General features: G+C 33.7%; 3 protein-coding genes across 3 annotated transcripts in view; 1 reads left to right on the top strand and 2 right to left on the bottom strand.

Annotated features, from left to right (window-relative positions):
• Nucleotides 1–6,826, bottom strand: LOC131947388 (coiled-coil domain-containing protein 39-like). The gene is made up of 8 exons (XM_059308599.1): nt 6,732–6,826; nt 5,202–5,300; nt 4,700–4,826; nt 3,867–3,992; nt 3,205–3,698; nt 2,906–3,010; nt 2,586–2,640; nt 1–1,065 (listed from the first exon to the last, which is right to left on the bottom strand). The coding sequence occupies exons 2-8, from the start codon at nt 5,298–5,300 to the stop codon at nt 674–676; spliced, it is 1,398 nt and encodes a 465-aa protein (XP_059164582.1). The 5' UTR covers nt 6,732–6,826; the 3' UTR covers nt 1–673.
• The window catches only part of LOC131947381 (kinesin heavy chain-like), a 64,887-nt gene continuing 44,618 nt past the window's right edge, over nt 6,790–27,058 (top strand). Inside the window, exon 1 of the mRNA XM_059308585.1 lies at nt 6,790–6,926. The gene's annotated coding sequence lies outside the window, so the exon portion shown is untranslated. The remainder of the gene's footprint in view (nt 6,927–27,058) is intronic.
• On the bottom strand, nt 11,943–22,182 carry LOC131947392 (uncharacterized). The gene is made up of 8 exons (XM_059308606.1): nt 22,090–22,182; nt 20,082–20,180; nt 19,586–19,712; nt 18,821–18,946; nt 18,156–18,622; nt 17,838–17,942; nt 17,523–17,577; nt 11,943–12,674 (listed from the first exon to the last, which is right to left on the bottom strand). Exons 2-8 carry the CDS (start codon nt 20,178–20,180, stop codon nt 12,283–12,285), a joined length of 1,371 nt encoding a protein of 456 aa, XP_059164589.1. The 5' UTR covers nt 22,090–22,182; the 3' UTR covers nt 11,943–12,282.

The raw sequence follows: 27,058 nt of genomic DNA, 5'->3' as shown, positions 1-27,058 counted from the left end.
TTTTACCGTGAAGCAAAACAAATGTTATTGTCAGTATCTTTCATAATATTTACAAATTCATAACATTCATTTTTATTCATTTGTGAAAACAAAAATACAATACAAATAAATAAATCGTGTTTTCCTAATGTTTTGGTGTGTTTCGCTTGTTATAATAAAATACGCTCAACTGGAGGTAAATAAGAGGCGGAGAATAAAATACGCTAAAATGGAGTTTTACCTTCGAGTCTACGAAGAGTTTTTGTTTCTAGTAATATTTTACAGTTTCGTATAATTCATCAGTCTAGAACCATGCCAAAAAGATCAGGTTGTTGTGTAATATTTATCAGCTGTAGCTTTTTTAATACTTAAGATAAATATTTATTTTCTCTAGTCAACGCATTCAAGCCTTCGTTTTTTTTAAATAGTTCATTTTATATGTGTCAAAGTTCTAGATTTTAATTTCATATTCAACAAGAACAATACGTTCATCTTAACACATACCATGTAGGTATTCAAATTAAACAAAATATTTTGATCATTCACCTAGCGCTGGAACTGTGTAATGATGACTAAACAAATAACATATAAACCATTATAGTTTTATGTAACCATGTTAGCGTGTGTTTAATAAGTTGGTTACATATTTTATTGTTTTGAGAATTTACCATCCACCATGTTTTGTGTTGTACTTCTATAAACTAACGATAGTAAAACTACTCCAGCCGGTTAAATTTGCGCCTTGTTCTGCGAGATACACTTCAAAGTAAAGTTCTTGACCTTTCTTCATGTCAACAACCACTGACCCAGCAGCGCTAGTGTAGGAACATTTCACTTCTATAGACTTACACCACACGCCTCCAGCCACCACACCAACTACAATCCGTTGATTTCCCCTTTCATGTAGAGTTACATATACAAGATATAAACCATCATGTGGTGATACAAATGTTCCTGATGTTTGATTAAAATGTTGACCGTTATATTCACGTACTTCACTAAATGTTGAAATAACTGATTCAACACTGACAGGTGTGGGATTAGCAAGCCTTACATGACAAGCATATCTGTTACATACACGTGACTCTGTTGATTAGAAAACATATGTATGATTTACATTTTTAATTTCATACATGCTCTGACTATTTGATTCCTACAATGTACATTTTCATTAATCATTTCAAATAGTTTCATTTTTTTCTTTAAGAACATTAATTTTAACTATTTGTTTTGTACCGCCCTAGGTTTTAGTGTTCTTAGTTTATCACATAAGACGATTTGAAACTATTAATTTTATACAAGTGTAGCAGGTGATGAAATAAGTCACCAAAAGTAAAACAAATACTATATACGTGCACTACATTCATTCTGTGTGTATTCACATTATAGTTTAATTGTAGACAGTTTATCTATTAAAAACAAAATACCAAATTTTATTCTGTTGTCATATCAGATTCTTATACAACCGGTGACACGATAAGTACAATCAACATTAACTATAGTTTATTTCACGTTAGTTTAAATAATTAGATAATAAGATATTAAAAATTTAACAATTTTTTGTGTAAGAGTTATTTTATTTTAGATTTAATTCCTGGTTTTAATGCGACAGTTTTAATAGTAGAAACGTAAAAGTATGAAATGACGGTAATTAAAATTCGTTAATTTTAAACAGCAGCTCTGTAAATGTCTTACTGTACTGTGGTGGACCGCTGTAGGTCGACCTCCGACATACCAGGTGGTGTAATGTACCAGGTGAGGAAACAAACACCTGACGGAAACCCACGAGTCTAGAGACTGGCACTATGGGTGAGTAAAATGTTCCATTCTTTATCACGTTATGGTCTGTCTGGCTAACGAACATCACGTGATGGTCTGTCTGGCTAACGAACATCACGTTATGGTCTGTCTGGCTAACGAACATTACGTTATGGTCTGTCTGGCTAACGAACATTACGTTATTGTCTGGCTAACGAACATTACGTTATGGTCTGCCTGGCTAACGAACATCACGATATGGTCTTGCTAACGAACATCACGTTATGGTCTGTCTGGTTAACGAATATCACGTTATGGTCTGTCTGGCTAACGAACATCACGTTATGGTCTGTCTGGCTAACGAACATCACGTTATAGTCTGTCTGGCTAACGAACATCACGTTATGGTCTGTCTGGCTAACGAACATCACGTTATGGTCTGTCTGGCTAACGAACATCACGTTATGGTCTGTCTGGCTAAAGAACATCACGTTATGGTATGTCTGGCTAACGAACATCACGTTATAGTCTGGCTATCGAACATCACGTTATGATCTAGCTAACAAACATCACGTTATGGTCTGTCTGGCTAACGAACTTTGTTTAACAAGTGGTTATGTCCGTGTTATAGAAAGACAGAGAGTAAAAGATTTAGATATAATTTGAGAGATTGAGGTTGGAATATTAAACAAACGTCATGAAACGTATAAAACATTTACCAATTTGTTAACATTATAAATTATGTTATAGCTTTTACTATTATGCATTTAACTGATAAAATCAAAAGTTAGATTTCCCATTAAATCTACCATTGTTATGTAAATAGGTTTTACATTTTTTAAACGTACCGATGAGATGAAAGTTGTTGATCAACTTTGAAATAGTATTTTCAAGTTCACCAAGCTAAAATGAAATAAAATAAATAAAATAATCACATATCTACATAGGCTATGATGTGGGACTGGCCCGCTAAAGTAAAAAAAAATAATGTCAACTTGTTAGAATTGAAAATGAATCAAAATATTTTCTTATTTAAATATTAAAATTGTTTCTCTGTAAATTAAAAAAAATAATGGACATATTATATAGACTAATAACAGACTTTTATTGACTTATTTGGGATTTATCAATGTTCTGGATTATTTAAATACAATCATTACAAACATACCTTATTTATTCGCTCTTTCCTATTTTCCAAGTTCTGGTTAAAGATTTGAATCAGTCTGTCAATGGGCATCAACTTTTGTTGTAGGAGTTTGTACATAACACTGTGCTAAAGACGATCATAATTGAAGATTCATACATTTAATTATTTTTATTGTATATTAAAACTCACATAGCATTTATATAAAAGTTATGTTCATATGTTAAGTTAGTCGACTGCCTCTTAATTAAGAATTTGAGGTTAATTACCTGGCAAGTAAGAATAGATCTTTGTAAAAATAAGACTGCAATTTTAAAACTTACCTTTAATTGCATCTTTTCAAATTGGGTTGATGTTTTGTCCAAGGTTTTATTATTTTCATCTTGTAAAGAAACAATCAAATCAGAATGGCTTTTAATTTCTTCTTTCATACCGTCTCTTACATCTGTATTAGCTTGCATCTCTTTATTTATTTTGAGTAATTTGTTTTCATATTCTTTCACATCTAGAGAAAGTTTCTCTAGTGTTTTGTTTGACTTAGTTTCTTTTTCTTTAAAACTTTCAATTTCTTTGTTCAGCTCCTTTGTTTTGTTATCTTGTTCACTTATTTGTTTTCTGAGATTTTTAAAATTCTGCTTTTGTTTTTTAGTCAGTTGTTCAATGTTTACCCCCATGTCACGCTGTTCTGTTACAAAGTTGTCTCTCCATTGTTTTATTTCTGATATGTCATCTGTAGACTTGTGTTGTGTGTCCTGTAGTGAAGAAAGTGTTGTTTCAATATAGGCGAGTCTACGCTCTAGGTCAGGATGTTCTTCAACTGAAAATAGTCACAAATATAAGTTTGTAATTTTAAAGGAATGAAATTTTGAAAAATAAGTTCTTTAAAACAGAATACAAAACAAAATTAAAGTATTTTTCTTTTTTTTTAAATTAAAAAGTATCAAACCGTACATCATTTAATATTGTATACAAAACTAAGACATACCCGTTGAGTGTTGAACTTGTGTGATGAGTTGTCTTGTAGATTCTACTGTTAGGAATGTTGCTGTTGTCTGTGTGTCAGGCTGTGGTAAAGATGGCGTTGGTTTCTTGACATCCTTGTTGTCTTTATCTGTGGGATTTGGGTTTAGAATTTTATTATAGTTACATTTTAAGGAATAATGTTTTATTGTAAACGCAGTATTTCTAAAGACTTTAGCTTGTTTATAATACGCTGCAAAGTGTTTTAATTTTTTACAGTAAATTTTGTAAAATTTAGGAAATCAAATTTCATTGAAATTCTTATTCGCTAAAAAAACTAATCTCTTCCTTCTGTTAAATTATCCAGGTCTACATATTTACATACTAATTTATTTTAAATTGATTTACATACTAATTTATTTTACATTGCTTTACATACTAATTTATTTTAAATTGAACTAATAAGTGTATACTGAATTTATAAACTGAAAGAGTAACATTAATTTTAAACCAAGGCGTTTAAAGAAAAATCACAAACTATTTTATTAAGTTATTACTATCCAACGCTCTATATGAATAAATGAAGTACAACAGTTGATTTTAAATTCTACATGCTAACCATATTATAGATTACACTATTGATTAAAGAATAGTTGTTGGTATATTTCAATCTCTAACAAAATAATATGTTGTGTTATAGTGGATTGAGAGTGATATTATATCCTTTAACATTAGTATGTGCCATTTCTTTAAGTTAAATTGTAAGAGGGATTTTTGCATTTTTCTCGGACCAAACGTTTACGCTACTTGACAGAAGGGTTAGAGATTTTAAATTTTAAAGTGAATTAAAAAACTGACCAGAAATATGTGACGTCACATCCAACAATGCTGTAGCTGCTGTGTCCAGTTCTTGTGATAGCTCGATGTAGCTGACAGATGATTGGTCAGTTTTTTCTTCTAGCCACGCCTTACTTTTTGTAACAACCTGGTGATCACAAACATAAACATTATTTCAACTGGCCACGTTTTGTATGGCTATTTTATGAGAAAATGTCAAACGTAAAACACTTTCTACCGTCTAAATGATACTTTGTTGGTTTTCAAATATTACAAAGTAAATCAAATTTGAATCTTTTAATATATATATATATATATATATATATATATATATATATATATATATATATATATATATATATATATATATATATATATATACAATTTAATTAGTTGGAGAACTTAATTTTACTTTTGAAAAATGCGTTTAGAAAAATAAAAGAAAAAAATTGTTATAACACAACAGTGTCAAAATAATATGTTTTTAAAAATTAGCAGTTGATTCTAGATGTTTTAATCTTACATTTTTCATAAAATTAATGACAGGTTCCAGAACTTGTAGCTGTTCTTCCAAATATTGTATCTGTTCTGTAACAACCTTTACCTGAATTCGTGTAGGCATCTGGTTTAAAAAAAGAATCTTCACTTATTACATTGTTTTGCTAGTCTCATAAGTCAATGTGATAGATAACAGAGGACAGAGACTTTTGGTTTAATGCCAATCCTTAGTCTCTTTTGCTTTGGACGGACTTGTTGTAATAATTCATGTTTCATTGAACATAACTACACAGGTAAAATAAGAGTAGCATGATGTATAATCGTGTAACGGTCTTTGATACAGAGAGACAAGTGCAAATATATGTAGATCTGCAGACGTAGCATACGCCGCTATCGACAGTACACCACCCCCTACATCCCACCTAAACCCACCCCGCCCAGTGAAAGCAGCCCCTTAATTTTAAATCGTATAATACTAAATTATCTGCCCCTAATAGCCGTCACTAACCCGGCTCTACGATTGTAAACCTTTGGAGTGAACTAGAGCTTACCAGACAGGTGGAGATGGGGGTGGTGGCTAAGCTGTGTGGTGTTTTCTATGGTCTCCATGAAGAGAATTATATGTATAGATATACTGATTTAAATACGCATCTACATAGAAAAAATGTAAAGTACTTTGGTTATTTTTTAAGATTTTATCGGATAATTTTTTTTATGGATACTTTATTTGAGGGGAGAGGCGTTGTCCAGAATTTTTTTCGCGAGTATTTGTAAGCAGATAGGACTGGTGTCCAAGTAGATACTTGAAGTGAGGATATGTTAGAGGTGCTCACAATGTAAACAACAACTCAACTTTGGTTACTGCCTGTGTTTGAAAACCTAAAATACATAACACTTTAACTAAGTATCGAAACTTGTCAAATGTTGTCTGTTTATCTTAAACTGAAATGAAATTACAAACCATTCCATAAATAAAATGACAATAATCACACCAATAGTTTTACAACACTTTTTTACACGAATTATATTTTTAACGCCTTCATTGCAGCTGTTACCCTCTCTACGAAACGTTTTTTATTTTTTTCATTAAATAATTATCTATTACAGCTGTTAAACTATAAAAATAATGCTTTTGTATTTATATGGTACCTCATTAAAAGTAGAACGGCGAACCTTAAAGTTCTTAACGGAAAAATCCGCTGCTATAAATATATCTTCTATCAGGTTATAAAGATGGCGACAACACAAGACAGGTACTAGAGCTGCTGTCTTGCCTTCAACTAAAACATTTAATTTAGGTAACACACAAATATTAAACACACTATCTTATTATATAATTATCTGTAGTGAGTGTCATTTTAATGTTTTAATACTATCTTAAACGAAATAAAAATTAACGTACATTTTAAAATTATTTTTAAAAAATATTACGCTTCATAAACATTATACTTTTAATAAAAAAAACATACAATTTATTACATTTTTCTTTGTTTATTGTTATCAGTAATGTATACATATTTATTTAAAGATATGTAAATTATATGTTTACACTTACTTCAAAGATAACTGCAGGAAATTTTACAGCTAGATCTAGATCTAAAATCGTTCTGCAAACATTCGACAACTGCTACGCTGGTCATGAAACCGAAATAACTGAACGGGAAATCCCGGTATTATCTAAAGAGTTGACGTCACGTTCCAAGGGACAGAACTGTCGCTGTTCACATTTATCTCGCTAGAACTCTTTAAGGTAACTCACAAAATACAGGAGTGGAATTATCATACCGCAATACGGTTGGGGGGAGGGGGGGGGGGCGAGACATATTCCGACCAAAAACAACAAATATATTTTGTACACCTTATTTCAACATATCTACTACAGCCGTGGTTGTTCTTCAGTATGTAGCACACACTGTCGCTTAGAGAAAAATCTAGATTAGCTATTAATTAGCTACTAAGTTTAGCAAAACTTCAAACAACTTCCATAACTTATCACTCCGCTTTAAATAGTATAATAGGGGTGTCAAAAGTTATGTGTCTAGTTTTGTACTAAACAAATAGGTATTTCTTTACTTAATTACCATTTAAATAAGAAACAATAAAGACTGACACAGACATGAAAATGATATTTGTTTTACATCTTTTAGTTACTAAAGCTTTTATTAGAGAAAGCAAAGTAATTTTATATTTTTATTTTTTTTAAACGGCCTGGTGAAAAAAGGTCTCCGTGCCTACCGCTGTTACCCTTATTGTGAACCCCAACAGTTGATGTTTTATTGTACACCCCAATAGTTGATGTTTTATTGTGAACCCCAACAGTTGATGTTTTATTGTGAACCCCGCTTGTTGATGTTTTATTGTGAACCCCTACAGTTGATTTTTTATTGTGAACCCCTACAGTTGATGTTTTATTGTGAACCCCAACTGTTGATGTTTTATTGTGAACCCCAACAGTTCATGTTTTATTGTGAACCCCAACAGTTGATGTTTTATTGTGAACCCCGCTTGTTGATGTTTTATTGTGAACCCCTACAGTTGATGTTTTATTGTGAACCCCAACAGTTGATGTTTTATTGTGAACCCCAACAGTTGATGTTTTATTGTGAACCCCAGCTGTTGATGTTTTATTGTGAACAGACTGTAAGCGTATCAGACATTAGGGAATGTTCTGGTAGATGCTAACTATAGTTATTCATTCCACAAGTAGAGGCTGTCTTCACCTAGGAAAACAAAGCATACAAAATATAGACATTATTTCTAACAAAAATTTGAACTTCACCTTACATGTCACATTTTATGATTTATTACATTAAGATATTCTGTCAAAAATTCGCTGAGGTAAGAAAACTTATTTTAATTATATCACTTTGTATTTATGCACTACCCTGCTCACCATTATTAAATTAGATTAGTTGTTGGTGTAAATTTATAGTGCTGGATAGAACTAACGAAGCTTAATTTGTCTTTGTTATCACAAAAACGAATTATTGTCTAAGTAAATGTAAATGGACTGGTAGGTTCACACATATCTTTTGATAATAACATATTTAATTATAAAGAATATATTCCAAAAACACAATTTTCATTAAAATTAAATTAGTTTATATTTTTATACATATGGCCGTATCAATTCCTATAAAGGAGCAATTACCTCAATTGCTGAATAATCTGAAAGAGATGAATAGTTTGCTGAAAAATAATTTAAGTGACTTTGATCAGCAGGTAAGCACATCTCATATAGCGATGTATTCACAAGACTTAATAATGTTATAGATAACATTATTAAGCTGCTTAAGAAATACAAACGCCAAAGCTTTTTTTCTAAGAGCTATTTATTAATGCAAATAATTTGCTAATGGGTGATATGAAATTTTATTTTCCATCCACATACCTTCAGTAAATAGATTTATACATGGTAGTGGAATTACTTAAAACACCCATTACAACAATGATGACAGTTTAGTTTTCAGATTTTTTTTAGGTTTTAAATAAATGAGCACATAAATGTTTACATATTTCAATCCTCGTCTATGTTATCGCATGGCCAGATAAAACAAGCAACATTGGAATGGTTGGACAATCCATCAGATGCAAAAATAGATTTTAAAGAAGTGGTTTCTATAGTAACAACAGTAAATACTGCCCTACTTGAACTTAAACAAACGATTTCTGGTAAATATTATAATATATAGTAGAGGTTTACTTTTTATTTTTAAATATTTTGTTGGATTATTAATTTATAACGGTAATATTCGACAAATGTCAAATAAAAAGATACATCACTAAACTTTTTATATTATACATATTTTTTTCCATAGACTACGTCGTACATTTAAAATCTTATGTATTGTAATATAGGCCTACATCTTTATTTTTAAAATTATTGTGTGTTTTCTAAATTCAAAATATACTGATTGGAAAGATAACATATCGTTTAAAAGACGTTGATTTTTATATTTTTAGATTGTGTGCTTTTGAAAACATTTATAATGCATTCCAAATATTTTTACATTTTTACTATTGTAAATCGAATCCTTAAACCATATTTGTTACACATGTCTAAAAGTTTCCTGCACCAAGTATCAAGTATCAAGCAATGGCTGCTGGAGATAAGACAACACAAGAGAATAAAAGTGTTGACTCTGTACACGATGTAAATTACTCTGATCATTCTATGTCAGGTAAAACTTTTATTTAGCTTAGCGAAAATTTAAAAAAAAGTAAATAATTGTAAAACGTTATTGTGGTACGTTACGTAATTTTATTATAAATAAACACACACACACAAACAGACACACACACACATATATATATATATATATATATATATATATATATATATATATATATATATATATATATATATATATATGGTTCCATGACAAATGATCTCAGGACAAATGATCTCAGGCAAAATATATCAGACAAAATATCTCACGGACAAATGATCCCAGGACAAATGATCTCAGGACAAATGATCTCAAGGACAAATGATTTCACAAGCATGATGAAAACAGAGAGTAGATAGGTAAGTAGTTGGTATTCTTTGAGAACTGTGATTGAATAGAGGCTCTTACTGACAATCTTCTTCGTTACAATTAACGAGGTTGAGTTTTTGTATGTGGAGCTTTGACTCTAATATAAATAGTGTTATCCACCAAGGCGTGATGGAGGGGTGTAGTAGTTTAGACTTTCATGACATGAACTACATGAACAAAGGTGGGGAGGGGGTGAAGTGAAGATTATGTAATATGATATAGATGTTATGTCCCTGACCTACATCTTCCCCTGATCGTGAGCGTGTTGTGTGTTCCAGCGACATATACCCTCATTAGGTGTAAAAATAAGTTTACTTTATAGAACTGTAGGATAAAAAGGTTATAGTTTGATTGCAAAGGCCTATTTGTTCAACGTGAACTCTTACCTTTTGGTACATAGAAATCGTCGTAATAGACTCAACAGTTGTACTATTTTGATGCATGTGCAAGTAATTAGTAACGTTGAGTTGATGTATGTGCTTTTCCTTTAAAAAATTAATTACTTCTTGAAATGTTGTTGTTTTGTTTTGATTTTGTTTACAATGTAACAACAACTGGTTTCTGTTCTCCAACATCTCCCCACCCCAGGTATAATAATTAATCACAATGTTTAGTGGCCAATCGTGACGTTTCATGACGTATGCGTGACTCAGATGCATTATCTACTGACAATTGTCAGCCTAACAACGTTTATTTGATTTATTTTGTCTGTGCCTGTTTTAACTAACATGCATGAAGCATTTCATAGTTATGGTGTATATGTACTTTCACATTTTATTTTGTTTTAATTAGAAACTAATTTGACTATAGGCGACAAGCTGCGGGCAATGAATGGATACCGAAGTTATTCTGATTGCTACCGGTTGAATTAGTTTGATATTAACACGGTTCAGTAGAAATAAAATATTTTGGAATATCATCTCTTCTGTTGACAATAATGAGCTTTGAATTGACAAGAAAAAAAGAAAAAAAAACTTGCTTTTTTCAATAGAAACAATTGTTAGTTACCATTTCCTAGGAAAGCAAAGCAAATTTATTTTCTTTTTCAGTTCATTTCAAAGATTATGCTTATGGTTAATATATTTGTTATATTTGAAAATCCACTCCCTACATCCATCCATTTATAAGTAATTTTTTAGGTGATTTGATATAACATGAACATGTATGTGTTTATGTTAATGTTGACCTTGTAAGGTGTTTAAAGTACCCACCAGAACTCTCTCGATTACAGATGACGTAGTCGACTCTAGCCCAAAATCCGAACCCGACACTTTCAGGTTATCACATGACATACCACACGACCACACCGTTCCAATGTTAAAGTCTGACAAGGGTAACGGTCTCCTTCAGCCTTGGTGTGAGTTACTTTGTGTGAGTTATTGTGCTTTAATTTGTGCTTTCACACGCGATGCTATCAATGGATCTTTATGTTATAACTGGGGTCTCTGTAACCCGCAGTTATGCAGTGAGAAGGTATTCAATGCCACTATGTTCCTCTCTAAACATTCAGTAGTCTTCCTAGAGTTTAACATAGAACAGGACAACATTAACGTAGATATATGAGTCGACAGGGTGACAGCAGTTAATTTCAATATTTTCTACACTATAAAATACAAATGACGACGTAAACAAACGATACTGAGACTTGACAACACTACGACCTCACCCCAACACAACAAGATTAAGACAAACTAAACTTCTTCCCGTCAACAACGATCCTACACTGAAACGTCACATTCTTGTGTACTGGGTACATACTTATGCGTCAATTATATCTTTCGCACCAATGTTTGTTCACATTTATACGCCTGATCAAAAAAACATCGTAACACTTTACTTAAGGCTAAAAGTGAAAATTCTAAGTAGCTAAATTTTAAAATTAGTTCCCTTTTCACCTAAATTATGTTTCTGCTACGTTATTAATTAAAAATGGAAATATATTTTAATATATATATATTATAGATGGAAGTTTTAAAATAGACCTCAATTACCGCTTTTAGTTAATTTTGTAAGCAAATGCTGGAAGTTTTAAAAAAATGTCGGCGATGTTTGTGTCATTGTCTGTTTTAAAACGTCGATATTTATACTGCCACTTGATGGTGTATTCCATCTCATTGCATCACGCACAACGACAACAGTTACTTCAAGTAGGCCTAAAGCAAAAACATTTTTTTTTCTTGAAATAATTTGGATTAGCTTTTTTAATACTTATGATAAATATTGTTTTGTCTAGTAAACATATTCAAGCCTTCGTTTTTTAAATAGTTCTTTTTTTGTGTCAAAGTTCTAGATTTTAATTACATATTCAACAAGAACAATATGCTTATCTTTAACACATAAAATGTAGGTATCAAAATTAAACAAAAGATTTTAATCATACACCTAGCGCTCACATACAGAGAATATGGAACTGTGTAATGATGACTAAACAAATAATATATAAACCATTATAGTATATTTAAACATGTAGTCGACATACATAATAAGTTGTTAACGTGTGTTTAATATGGTGGTTACATATATTATTGTTTTGAGAATTTGCCATCCACCATGTTTTTTGTTGTACTTCTATAAACTAACGATAGTGAAACTACTGTAGCAGGATAATTGTGCGCCATGTTCTGCACGAGACACTTTAAGATAAAGTTCTTGACCTTTCTTCATGTCAACAACCACTGACCCAGCAGCGCTAGAGTCACCACATTTCACTTCTATAGTCGTACACCACATGTCTCCAGCTATTACACCAACTCCAATTAGTTGCTCTTCCCATTCATGTAGACTGACACAGACAAGATATAAACCATCATGTGGGGATACAAATTTTCCTGTTGTTTGGTTAAAATGTTTCCCGTTATATTCATGCACTTCATCAAAGTTTGAAATAATTGATTCAGCACTGACAGGTGTGGGATCATCAAGCGTCACATAACAAGCATATCTGTTACATACACGTGACTCTGTTGATTGGAAAACATATTTATGATTTACATGTTTAATTTCACGAATGCTATTTGACTATTTGATCCATAATTTTTGTAAATTGTCGTTTCATTAGTTTATATTATTAACACTAAACATAAACTCCTTATATGTGTTTTGTACGCAGTAGGGCCCTATATAATGTAAGGTAAAATTGACAAACCCAAATCAAACATTTATTTTTCAAAAAATAAACTAGAATCCATAATGTTTACATAGCTTTGTCAAAGACCATAAATTGAAACACTAGACCAGTACACTAAACGTACAACAAATGTTATATACTGCTATGCTAAAACCGGGTCTACGACAAATTCCCGAACAACACTCGACCAAATGCCGTTTGCCCCAAGGTCGATTGCCCTAATGGGACAAATATTCGAATGGACATTTGTTTATATCAAATAGACATTTTTAATCAATTCAAGTTTGCCATTTTGGGCTTAAAAAAAGAAATGTGTTTATCTTTTTTTTAAAAATACATATACTATTAAAATGTAACATGTAATGTATGAAAATTGAAAAATTGCTGTAAAAAAACAACGTTATTCTTTAATAATGTAATGCTATGTTGGCGGCGGTGTTTTTATACTCACTTGATGTAAGTTTTGAACACCTTGTTTAGACGATGTGCTGCGGCGGTTATACAGCACGTATGGCACGGTGTAGACGGCGCGGCGTCTCGCAACATTGAACAGAGGCGTTTTTGATTGATTTATCGTTTTATGCTTAGCTTGTAGGGTGATCATTTACAACAGAACGAGGCACGGTCAAGTCAACGAATTTAAAAACTGAAGGTAGTCAATTATATTTGATCTTCATTTAATGCAGCTTGTTTAGATAATGTGTTGAAGCTATTACTAAATACAGAAAGTGAGAATCATTTTAAAAACCTCAGTTTAGTGAAAATTAAATTTTCGTCTTGCTTTATAGATAGCACAAGATGTAGGCCCTCACTTTCTATAATATGGCAAATACTAACTAATTCATAATGCATGCTTGAAGATATTAAATAGTATTTTGTTCCCTTTCAATTTGGTTAGACATTTATTTGATTATCAAAATTTCAAATTTAAGTTGATTAAGGATGACTATTTGGTAATCTGTAATGTTACCATTTACCGGGCAAACGGCCTTCGGGTAAGTGGATTTTGGGCATTTGTCCCATTCGGGCAAGTATCAATTCTGGCATTTGCCGCATCCGGCAAGCGACCATCCGTGTAGTTTAATTGTATATGGATTATCTATTGAAACAAGAATTACTAGAACTAAAATTGTTCTGTTGTACTTAATAATGACCGATAACAAGAGCTGCATAGTCTACCTTTTGTATTTTTCATTTCAAGTTACAGTCAAATAATGAGATATTAAAATGTTTAAAATGTGACAATTATAAATGTTTTCAAGTTATTATTTTATTTTAAATTTAATCCCTGTCTCTAATGAGGCACCGTCTTAATATTATAAACATAAAGGGATGACGTGACGTTATTTGAAATTAGTTTACTTAAACTGCAGCTCTGTAAATATTGAACGGTACTGTGGTAGACCGCTGTAGGTCGACCCCCGACATACCAGGTGGTGTAATGTACCAGGTGGTGTAATGTACCAGGTGGTGTAATGTACCAGGTGGTGTAATGTACCAGGTGGTGTAATGTACCAGGTGGTGTAATGTACCAGCTGGTGTAATGTACCAGGTGGTGTAATGTACCAGGTGGTGTAATGTACCAGGTTGTGTAATGTACCAGGTGGTGTAATGTACAAGGTGGTGTAATGTACCAGGTGGTGTAATGTACCAGGTGGTGTAATGTACCAGGTGGTGTAATGTACCAGGTATGTAATTACCAGGTGGTGTAATGTACCAGGTGGTGTAATGTACAAGGTGGTGTAATGTACCAGGTGGTGTAATGTACCAGGTGGTGTAATGTACCAGGTGGTGTAATGTACCAGGTGGTGTAATGTACCAGGTATGTAATTACCAGGTGGTGTAATGTACCAGGTGGTGTAATGTACCAGGTGGTGTAATGTACCAGGTGGTGTAATGTACCAGGTTGTGTAATGTACCAGGTGGTGTAATGTACAAGGTGGTGTAATGTACCAGGTGGTGTAATGTACCAGGTGGTGTAATGTACCAGGTGGTGTAATGTACCAGGTGGTGTAATGTACCAGGTGGTGTAATGTACCAGGTATGTAATTACCAGGTGGTGTAATGTACCAGGTGGTGTAATGTACCAGGTGGTGTAACGTACCAGGTGGTGTAATGTACCAGGTGGTGTAATGTACCAGGTGGTGTAATGTACCAGGTGGTGTAATGTACCAGGTGATGTAATGTACCAGGTGGTGTAATGTACCAGGTGGTGTAATGTACCAGGTGGTGTAATGTACCAGGTGGTGTAATGTACCAGGTGATGTAATGTACCAGGTGGTGTAATGTACCAGGTGGTGTAATGTACCAGGTGGTGTAATGTACCAGGTGGTGTAATGTACCAGGTGGTGTAATGTACCAGGTGGTGTAATGTACCAGGTGGTGTAATGTACCAGGTGGTGTAATGTACAAGGTGGTGTAATGTACCAGGTGGTGTAATGTACCAGGTGGTGTAATGTACCAGGTGGTGTAATGTACCAGGTGGTGTAATGTACCAGGTGGTGTAATGTACCACGTGGGTTAATGTACCAGGTGGTGTAATGTACCAGGTGGTGTAATGTACCAGGTGGTGTAATGTACCAGGTGGTGTAATGTACCAGGTGGTGTAATGTACCAGGTGGTGTAATGTACCAGGTGGTGTAATGTACCAGGTGGTGTAATGTACCAGGTGGTGTAATGTACCAGGTGGTGTAATGTACCAGGTGGTGTAATGTACCAGGTGGTGTAATGTACCAGGTTGTGTAATGTACCAGGTGGTGTAATGTACAAGGTGGTGTAATGTACCAGGTGGTGTAATGTACCAGGTGGTGTAATGTACCAGGTGGTGTAATGTACCAGGTATGTAATTACCAGGTGGTGTAATGTACCAGGTGGTGTAATGTACAAGGTGGTGTAATGTACCAGGTGGTGTAATGTACCAGGTGGTGTAATGTACCAGGTGGTGTAATGTACAAGGTGGTGTAATGTACCAGGTGGTGTAATGTACCAGGTGGTGTAATGTACCAGGTGGTGTAATGTACCAGGTGGTGTAATGTACCAGGTGGTGTAATGTACCAGGTGGTGTAATGTACCAGGTATGTAATCACCAGGTGGTGTAATGTACCAGGTGGTGTAATGTACCAGGTGGTGTAACGTACCAGGTGGTGTAACGTACCAGGTGGTGTAATGTACCAGGTGGTGTAATGTACCAGGTGGTGTAATGTACCAGGTGATGTAATGTACCAGGTGGTGTAATGTACCAGGTGGTGTAATGTACCAGGTGGTGTAATGTACCAGGTGGTGTAATGTACCAGGTGGTGTAATGTACCAGGTGGTGTAATGTACCAGGTGGTGTAATGTACCAGGTGGTGTAATGTACCAGGTGGTGTAATGTACCAGGTGGTGTAATGTACCAGGTGGTGTAATGTACCAGGTGGTGTAATGTACCAGGTGGTGTAATGTACAAGGTGGTGTAATGTACCAGGTGGTGTAATGTACCAGGTGGTGTAATGTACCAGGTGGTGTAATGTACCAGGTGGTGTAATGTACCAGGTGGTGTAATGTACCACGTGGGTTAATGTACCAGGTGGTGTAATGTACCAGGTGGTGTAATGTACCAGGTGGTGTAATGTACCAGGTGGTGTAATGTACCAGGTGGTGTAATGTACCAGGTGGTGTAATGTACCAGGTGGTGTAATGTACCAGGTGGTGTAATGTACCAGGTGGTGTAATGTACCAGGTGGTGTAATGTACCAGGTGGTGTAATGTACCAGGTGGTGTAATGTACCAGGTGGTGTAATGTACCAGGTGGTGTAATGTACCAGGTGGTGTAATGTACCAGGTGGTGTAATGTACCAGGTGGTGTAATGTACCAGGTGGTGTAATGTACCAGGTGATGTAATGTACCAGGTGGTGTAATGTACCAGGTGGTGTAATGTACCGGGTGGTGTAATGTACCAGGTGGTGTAATGTACCAGGTGGTGTATTTTACCAGGTGGTGTAATGTACCAGGTGGTGTAATGTACCAGGTGGTGCAATGTACCAGGTGGTGTAATGTACCAGGTGGTGTAATGTACCAGGTGGTGTAATGTACCAGGTGGTGTAATGTACCAGGTTGTGTAATGTACCAGGTGATGTAATGTACCAGGTGGTGTAATGTACCAGGTGGTGTAATGTACCAGGTGGTGTAATGTACCAGGTGGTGTAATGTACCTGGTGGTGTAATGTACCTGGTGGTGTAATGTACCAGGTGGTGTAATGTACCAGGTGGTGTAATGGACCAGGTGAGGAAACAAACACCTGACGGAAACCCACGGGTCTAGAGACTGGCACTATGGATGAGTGAAATGTTCCATTCTTTATCACGTGATGGTCTGTCTGGCTAACGAACATCACGTTATGGTCTGTCTGGCTAACGAACATCACGTTATGGTCTGTCTGGCTAACGAACATCACGTTATGGTCTGTCTGGCTAACGAACATCACGTTATGGTCTGTCTGGCTAACGAACATCACATTATGGTCTGTCTGGCTAACGAACATCACGTTATGGTCTGTCTGGCTAACGAACATCACGTTATGGTCTGTTTGGCTAACGAACATCACGTTATGGTCTGTCTGGCTAACGAACATCACGTTATGGTCTGTCTGGCTAACGAACATCCCGTAATTTTTTTTGGAAAAAAAGTTCAGGCAAACCTACCTAATAGATTCAAATCTTTGGACAACACTGAAATAGTAGCTTCAATAGATTCAAGCTAAAAAAAAGGTTTTGTCAAATGAGTGAAAAATCTCATAGTTACATAGAGCATACGATAGCTGCATTAATGTTAACTGGTTACGGCAACTTGTAAGAATATAAAATACTTTAAAGGATGTGTTATTTTTTTAAATTATTGATGTATTATTTAATTTAAGAAAACATGTTTTAACTGCTCTATTGACAGAATGTTAATAATTTAGGCTGCCTGTATCAACGTCGCAATTTAAATTTTTAATAAAATTACTACACGTATACCTTCGTAAATCTTTCTTCCCTAGTTTCCAAGTTCTGGTTAAAGATTTGAATCAGTCTGTCAATGGGCATCAATCTCTGTTGTAGTAGCTTGTACAATACATTTTGCTAAATATCAGAAGATTATATAAAAGCATTATAATTTTGCTTATTTTTAATGCATATTATTTCTAACATAAACATCAGTCTTAAAATTAGTAACTATATTAAAGTGTAACTGCTGATAAAGTTACTAAGTTGTTTTTTTTATTTAACCTGGTTATAATAAGCTTTCTGGCGAGTATCTGAAAAACTTTGAAAACACATAATTAGCAATTTTACCTTTTCTAATTGAGTTGATGCATTACACAAGATTTTATTACACTCCTCTTGTAGGGCAGCCATCAGATCCGAATGTCTTTTAATTTCTTGTGTTATACTGTCTATTTTGTCTGTGTAATCTTGCATATCTTTATTTATTTTGTTTAAGTTGTTTTCGTACTCTTTCATATCTAGTGTTTTGTTTGAATTGGATTCTTTTTCTTTTAAACTTTCAATTTCTTTGTTCAGCTCCTTTACTTTGTTATCTTGTTCACTCATTTGTTTTCTGAGGTTTTTAAAATTCTGATGTTGTTTTTTAGTCAGTTGATCAATGTTTATCCCCACGTCACTCTGTTCTGTTACAAAGTTGTCTCTCCATTGTTTTATTTCTGATATGTCATCTGTAGACTTGTGTTGTATGTCCTGTAGTGAAGATAGTGTTGTTTCAATATAGGCGAGTTTACGCTCTAGGTCAGGATGTTCTTTAACTGAGGTTAGTCACAAATATAATTTTGTAATTTAAAATAAATAAATAAATTTATTAAAATAAATAAGTTCCTTAAAACAGCGTTTAACGCAGAAACGATAATATAAAATATTTAAAAAGTAAAATAAAAAATATAACATTGCATACGATATATGATGTCGCTATGTAACATTTTATATCAAACAAAACTAAGACATACCAGCTGTATGTTGGACTTTTGTATTGAGTTGCTTTGTTGATTCTACTGTGAGAAATGTTGCTGTTGTCTGTGTGTCAGGATGTGGTAAAGATGGCGTTGGTTTGTTGACATCCATGTTGTCTCCATCTGGTGGATTGGGGTTTAGAATTTTATTTTAGTTACAGTTCAAGGAATAATGTTTAATTGTACATACAATATTTCTAGTAAGCTGCAAGGTGTTTTAATTTTTTACAATAATTTTTTTTCAAATTTAGACAATCAAATTTTATTGAAATTCTTTTTCGCTTAAAAATCTAATCTCTTCCTTCTGTTAAATTTTCCAGGTCTACATATTTACATACTAATTTATTTTAAATTGAAATAAGAATTGAATACCGAATTTATAAATTGAAAGTGTAACATTAATTTTTAACCAAAGCGTTTTAAAGAAAAATCATATAACATTCTATTAAGTCTTAGTTATTGCTAACTCTTTTTATGAATAAATAAAGTATAACAGTTGATTTTAAATTCTAAATGTTTACCATAATATCAATTATAAATGTTAATATTGTGTTAGTTTCTGGTATATGTCAATCTCTAAGAAAATAAAATGTTGTGTGATAGTGGATTGAGAGTGAAATTATATCCCTTAACAATGTTATGTCCCATTTATTTAAGTTAAATTGTAACAAAGATTCTTTGCCTTTTTTTCACACCAAACTTTTAAGCTACATGACAGCAGGCTTAGAGATTTTAAATTATAAAGTGAATTAAAAAGCTGACCTGAAATATGTGACGTCACATCCAACAAGGCCGTGGCTGCTGTGTCCAGTTCTTGTGATAGCTCGATGTAGCTGACAGATGATTGGTCAGTTTTTTCTTCTAGCCACGCCTTACTTTTTGTAACAATCTGGTGATCACAAACGTAAACATTATTTCAACTAGCCACGTTTTGTATGGCTGTTTTATGAGAAAATGTCAAACGTAAAACACTTTCTACAGTCTAAATGATATATTACTAAGAAGCCTATATAATGTTTTAATCTCTAAATAGTATGTTTAAAAACAATATATATATATATATATATATATATATATATATATATATATATATATATATATATATATATATATATATATAATTTAATGAAGATACTAGGGTAATTTTATTTTACTTTTCAAAAATAAGTTTTGTGTAATTAAAAAAATTGTTGTCTCAAAAGAGCCCCCATTAATATTTTATAAAATTAGTAGTAGCCTTAAAATGTTTTAATCTTACATTTTTTATACTTTCAACCACAGGTCCCAGAACTTGTATATGTTCTTCCAAATAAAGTATCTGTTCTGTAACAACCTTGACCTGAATTCGTGTAGGCATCTGGTTTAAAAATAGAATCTTCACATATCACATTTTTTTTGCTAGTCGTATAAGTCAATGTGATAGATCAGGGGTCTCCAAACATTTCAGCCCGAGGGCCGCATTAACTATCAAATATCAGTTCGGGGGCCAGAGTTTTTTCAAAACATCGATTCGGGGTGGTAGCGCCCCCCCCCCCCCTAACGAAATATAGTTTATGTTGAAATATATACAAATTTCAAGTGCCCTCCCCCCCCCCCGGAGAAAAAGTCCGAAAGAAACACTGTGGCCAAAAACACACTCGAGGTCCAAGATTGTTCTCAAATTATTCATCACGTATTACAATCTTGAAAATATTTGTTCACACAGGTATCTTGTTCCAAAAGTTTTATTATTAGGAAAGTCTTTCTTTTTCAAAAACTTATAAAAACCCACCCGCTCTTCTTTGAACGTTTCTTTAATGACCTCCAGCTGCAGTTCGTATTTGCAACTGACCACATTTGCTTCAAATGGGTTCTGAAACAGTCTCACTTTTTTCTCGCAAAGTAGCCATCTGACTGCTGTGAAATATGGTAAATCTTGCGATTCTGTGTTTCTATCTTTTAACATATCTCTAAACTATTTATATTCTCTCCGGTAACAGTGCCAGCTCTTTTGTTATGTTCATATCTTCATCCACACCTCTAATGAACATAAGCATTTGAGATGTGGAACAGCTGTCCAGCAACTGATCCATTACAATTAAAAAATTGCGAAACTTGCTTGTATTTTTCGCTATTTGAGTCACGCGGTTTTCACCAATGTCTGCAACATGGCGGGCAATGGTATTTGCACTCAAATTTTGAATTTTGTGGGCATAGTTTCTCAGCCACCTCTAACAAACATTTATTCCGTGGACAAAAAGATCGCAGCGGGCCGGATGAGAGGACATCGCGGGCCGCGTCTGGCCCGCTGGCCGTAGTTTGGAGACCCCAGTGATAGATCATAGATGACAGAGACATTTGGTTTACTAACAAGGGTTAAAGAGGAGGATATGTTTAGTCTCTTATTCTTATGACAGAAGTGTTGAAAAAATTTATGTTTCATGAAACATAATTGCATTGTTAAAACAATGAGTAGAATGACGTTTATCCGTGGTTGTTACGATCGTTGATGCAGAGATAGGTGTAAGCATTTGCAGACGTGAGTGTTAGCATCTGTGAAAATATAAATTGCCACCAACCACCCCCTACTACAGCATGACAGCTACATCACAGCAATAACATATCAAAGTGTGATACCAAGGTGTGATACCAAGGTGTGATACAAAGGTGTGATACCAAAATGTGATACCAAGATGTGATACCAAGTTGTGATACCAAGGTGTGATACCAAATTGTGGTCTCAAGATGTGATACCAAGATGTCATACCAAGGTGTGATACCAAGGTGTGATACCAAGGTGTGGTACCTAGGTGTGATACCATGGTGTGATACTAAGGTGTGATACCAAGGTGTGGTACCTAGGTGTGATACCAAGGTGTGATACCAAGGTGTGGTAAATTAATTTCAGCAGTTGTTTTACAAGCTATGGAACGCTAGCAGGATATGTGTTAGTATGAAAGTAATATATATTTAAATACTTGTAGTGATAGAACGTATACATTCGTTGTAAAATGTTATTTTAATACATACTAATACTACGGAAATAAAACAGGAGTAATCTTACTAAACATTAACGGTATGTTCGTATATCACCCTAAGTCGGAAGGCACGTTCAGTGCAATCGGGCGTTAAAAAGGTTTTAAAAATATTATTCTTAAATAACTAAATACGGTATAGCAGTATCATTGTATCATAAAAGTGCATTTGCTCAACTATCTAGTCTGTAATAAGTCAGATGTCTAAAGTTTATCTATCACTAACTTTTGGTTTGCTAAATGTAAACTTACATTTGACTGAATAATCCTAAGTTCTAAGCTGTTTGACACTTGATTTATTCACTCCACTTAAACAACAATGGTGAAGTCATGAACACAAGTTGCAGCCACCGAGTAGTGATGCCTGTTTTATTTGTACTTTGTAGTGACCCGTTCTTTGGCTTAATTTCTTATCATTTATCTCAGTGGAATATAAACACAAGATCATCGAATCGTGTTATTGTGCAATCATTGTCTGGTTTTATCACTTACATCTGCTCTAGTTTAGTTATGATAAAATAAAACAGTATATGACTGGTGATAGTCTGTTTATAAACTAAATTGGTTGTATGTCAGCGATACATTTCTCTGCATTGTACAAAGTCAGCGTAGAGTAAATAACAAGCAAATAAGATGGGTGAAATATAAACCTCGGATCTAGGCCTTTTAAATATCAGTGGACGCCCATGTTAATGACGAACCATTGATATGAAAATTGCTAAAAGCGATACCAATTTAACTGGGTATTTCTACAACAAAAGAGACAGTAATGGCTATTAATAAATATACAATTAGAGATAAAGTTTATTAGGCTCACCGTAAATAATAAAAAAAATATTTCCAAAACAAATAAAAATGTTAAATTTGCAAAATACATGTAACCCTCACTCAGTGGGGATGCTTTTACCCACTGAGGTGTTGTGGTTAAGACGGGCTGACCCTGAGATTAAGTACACACCGACGCCGACAGTTGTTGTCCAGTACTCGTTTATTTACAGCATCGAGCCATGACGGCGATGCAACACAGTAGTACAAGACGAACTAGCCAAGATAGACCAAAAGATCCAAACAATCCAAAAGACCAAAAGATCAAAAGATCAAAAGATCAAAATAGAAAAAGAACTGTAGCCCTAAAACAAATGTAAAATATAAAAGTTACATTCAGGACAACACCACGTGTAAGCTACAATATACACGGGTACAATAAATTATGTTTTCGGCCAGTACACAGTACTGCCAACAAGTACCAATAAGTAGTACTACAAAATAAATACTTAATTTAATACATCACCCTAACTAGTGTGCACATGCAGCACTAGCAGGAATACATAAGTAAGTATTTTAACAAACATAATTTAAATATCTACACTACCTTCATTAGGTCTACATCTTGGTCCACAGACAGCAGCCTTGCGTGTGCGACACGACTAGGCACATGTCACATGACATGGAACACAGGTAATTTCGCTCACAAAAGCATAAAAAAACGTCAACAGTTCAGTTGCAGTCCCACAGGGGCCGCAACCCAATGAATAAAAACTTCATAGTTTTATCCCCCTTTGGCTGGTAACCATATGTGTTACATACAATTATATGTATCAAGTATAGTTCAATATTTATGATTGTCAAATCAGTTTTACTGCATCCATTTTTTTTATATTTTCTTATTAAGGACTAAATAATATTACAAATACACATTGGAGAACTGAAGTTTAAAAATATTTATGCGGAACCTGCAGAGGCGTAGCGATGGGGGTGAGGGGGGGGGGGGTACATATGTCCCCGGTCGCCAACCTTAGGGGGCGCCAAAATGGGTTGAAAAAACAAATTAAAATGTTATTTTAGCTTCATTTTTGCATTATAAATAGTTTGATGGGGGGGAGCTTGCAACATCGAAAGTTTTAGGGGGGGGGTTGCAAATCGAAAGTTGAGGGGGGGGGGGTGATAATTGAAAATTTGCTCCCGAGGGGGCGCCAAATTGAGAGTTTGTCCCCGGGCGCCGGAAAGTGTCGCTACGCCTCTGGGAACCTGATAATATTTCTGCTTGCGGAGCAACTGTAGTTTCGTTAAAGAAAGGCCAAGAACTAAATTTTCAACAATCAAAATCAGCATCTTTCCGGCAAAAAAAAAAGCGTTTTCACTATTTTAAGAATTTAGCTGATAGGAATATAGTTGTTTTTATAAACCAAAAATTTAAAATCGAAATATAAACGGCATCAGTTGTACATTACCATTAGGGTTGATTCTTGCTATGAGCTTAAAATGATCTTTATTCACTGAAGAGGTAACGGCGTGGCTATGCGATAGAGTAAAAAGCTGATAACTCGAAAGTCTCAAGATAAAATCTGGATCCAGTAAGTTCAGCGTCCCAGATTCTGCTTAGCTTTGATGTCCACCTAACGCTATAACTAAAACGTTTTTACATATGCCGAGGTCAAGAAATATAAGAACTCTACTTTGTCGGCCAAATGGATCGCTATGTGTGAAGATTATTTACTTTATACACTGAATATAACATGGTTGTTTAATAACTCTACATAGCATTACTTTTACTGCATATAATATTAATAATGAATATGGTCTGTCTGGCTAACGAACAACACGTTATGGTCTGTCTGGATAACGAACTTTGTTTAACAAGTTGTTATGTCCATGTAATGGAAAAGCAGAGAGTGAAATATTTAGATAAAATGTGAGAGATTGAGGGTAGAATATTGAACAATGATAATAAAACAAATAAAACATTAAACGATTAGCTATCATTGCGAATTATATAATAGCTTTTACTATTGTTACATTTAAACGAAAAAATCAAAAGGTAGAATTGTCATTAAATTACAATTATTATATACATATGTTTAAAAATATTTTGTTTTCAAAGCAAACTTACCGATGAGATGAAAATCGTTAGACTACTTTGAAATAGTATTTTCAAGTTCACCCAGCTAAATTAAAATAAAATATATAAATGAAAGAATCACATATCAACAAAGGCTATCATACACAACTGGTCTACCGATTACATAGATTATGACAACTTGTAAGAAAAGAAAATGATTAAACGTATATATAAACGTATTTTCTTATTTTAAGTATTAAAATTATTTTTCTGCAAATAAAAAAAAAAATAATGGACATATAATAACAGACTTTAACTGAGTAATGTAGGACTGATCGGTGTGTAATTTATTGTTTATATCCCAGGTTTCTCAATGGGCATCAATCTTTGTTGTAGAAGTTTATACACAACACTGTGCTAAATAGATGATTTATACATTTAACTATTTTATTGTATATTAAAACTCACACACAATTAGCGTTTATATAACCTTTATGATCATAACTTAGGTTAGTCAATTTTAAAATTTACCTTTGATTGCAACTTTTTAAATTGGGTTGATGTTTTCACAAAGGTTTTATTATTTTCATCTTGTAAAGAAACAATCATATCAGAATGGTTTTTAATTTCTTCTTTTATAACGTCTCTTACATCTGTATTAGCTTGCATCCCCATATTTATTTTGAGTAATTTATTTTCATATTCTTTCACATCTAGAGAAAGTTTCTCTAGTGTTTTGTTTGAGTTGGATTTTTTTCTTTTAAAGTTTCAATTTCTTTGTTCATCTCCTTTACTTTGTTATCTTGTTCACTCATTTGTTTTCTGATGTTTTTAAAGTTCTGTGTTTGTTTTTTATTCATTTGATCAATGCTTACCCCAAAGTCATTCTGTTCTGTTAAAAAGTTGTCTCTTCATTGTTGTATTTCTGATATGTCATCTTTAGTTTTTTGTGTTGTGTCTTTTAGACAAGATATGCTGTTTTCTAGAAGACCCAGTCGGGTTAATACTTCTGTAAGGCATAATAAAGAATGTAACAGCAATGTTTCAAACAGAATAGAATAAGATTAATGTTTGTAAATTTCTTATTCTATTTTAAACGTTTTAAATTACAATTCTTTTCTCTTTTAAAACAGCAATTGAGATTCTGGGGACATACAATAGGAAACAAATTACGTCAATAATAGATTTCTCGAGCTTATATTAGATAATTGGCAATATAGAATATATAATCTTATATTTTATACCGGAAAAGTAAATAAAATCGTATATTTATCTAGAGATGGTATGGGAACTCTCGCCTTAAACTAGTTCTTTAGTTCATAACTGATAACATAATTTAGACAGACTTATTGTATTCAATGTTTACTTAAAATGTTTGAAGCTACATCCAACAAGGCTGTGGTCGCTGATGCAAGTTCCTGGCAAAGCTCTATGTATGTGATAGATGGGTTGTCATTTTTATCTTCCATCCACGTCTTGCTTTTTTCTAATGCCTGATGATATAAAAATTGTCAAAGTAGTTAAAACTATGTGGCTGCTAAACGTAACTTACTACTACGTACATGCTAATACACGAAACGACATTAACACAATTCAACTGTAAAATATGAATAATCGCTCACATTTTTCATCAAGCCAATAACAGGCTCCATCAATTGCATTTGTTCTTCCAAATATTTCATCTGTTCTCCAACAAACCTCAGCTGAATTCTGAGACGCATCTAAATAAAAGAAATATAAGATTAGTGTCTTTAACTGTCAGGTTAAGTGGGTAATTTGGTTTGTCGATCCAACGTCCGAGTCCCATGATTTTGGTTTTCATTTGGTTAATTTTTGACCGCTAGCCTGCCCAAAGTCAAGGAAATTGACTGTTATTAGAATGATAGATTTTTCGGTTTGGAGGATAAAGGCTGTGTCATCAGCTTACACTAGAATGTTTTTGTTTGTTTGGTTTGGTATGTCGATTCCTCTGATATCTCTTGTTTGTCTAATGCATTCTAACAGAGGTTCAAGTGTTAGTATATAAGGATTGGAGATAGGGGTAACCTTGTCGGTCTGATACATTTATTCTAAAAGGTTGGGAAATATGGTTTATCAGTAGGTGACTATGTGCATTAAAATAGTTTATTTTTATCCATGTCGTAAAGTATTGTCCTAAACTGTTTGCTTGTAAGATTTTGTGAAGGTATGTGTAAACTAACCGGTGGAAATTTTTAAAGTTTAAACTGAGTATGCATGCTTGTGTGTTTTTCTCGTGTGTAGTGGATGATGTCTCAAATTAAGTGATTGTAATGTTGTATGTTACTACCTGTGATGTTGCATTGTTGGTCTGCATTTATTATTTTAAGCAAGTGTGGTTCAATTTTTAAAGATTAGAGCTTT

The sequence above is a fragment of the Physella acuta genome, unplaced genomic scaffold, assembly GCF_028476545.2.
Source record: "Physella acuta isolate Inbredline_101_S28 unplaced genomic scaffold, ASM2847654v3 ptg000592l, whole genome shotgun sequence".
Taxonomy (NCBI): Eukaryota; Metazoa; Mollusca; class Gastropoda; family Physidae; genus Physella; species Physella acuta.
Note: the sequence above shows the minus strand (reverse complement) of the source record. Positions and strands in the feature narration are given on the sequence as shown.

Bases quoted from the DNA above. Each gene is read 5' to 3' on its own strand.
- LOC131947392 (XM_059308606.1), bottom strand. From the start codon at position 20,180: ATGCCTACACGAATTCAGGTCAAGGTTGTTACAGAACAGATACTTTAT. The intron at 18,947-19,585 runs GTCAGCTTTTTA...CCAATCCACCAG, and splicing joins TGTGACGTCACATATTTCAG to ATGGAGACAACATGGATGTC. The intron at 18,623-18,820 runs GTATGTCTTAGT...GACTAACCTCAG, and splicing joins AAAAGTCCAACATACAGCTG to TTAAAGAACATCCTGACCTA.
- LOC131947388 (XM_059308599.1), bottom strand. From the start codon at position 5,300: ATGCCTACACGAATTCAGGTAAAGGTTGTTACAGAACAGATACAATAT. The intron at 4,827-5,201 runs GTAAGATTAAAA...TGTGATCACCAG, and splicing joins TCATTAATTTTATGAAAAAT to GTTGTTACAAAAAGTAAGGC. The intron at 1,066-2,585 runs GTACGTTTAAAA...TCTAATCAACAG, and splicing joins CAACAACTTTCATCTCATCG to AGTCACGTGTATGTAACAGA.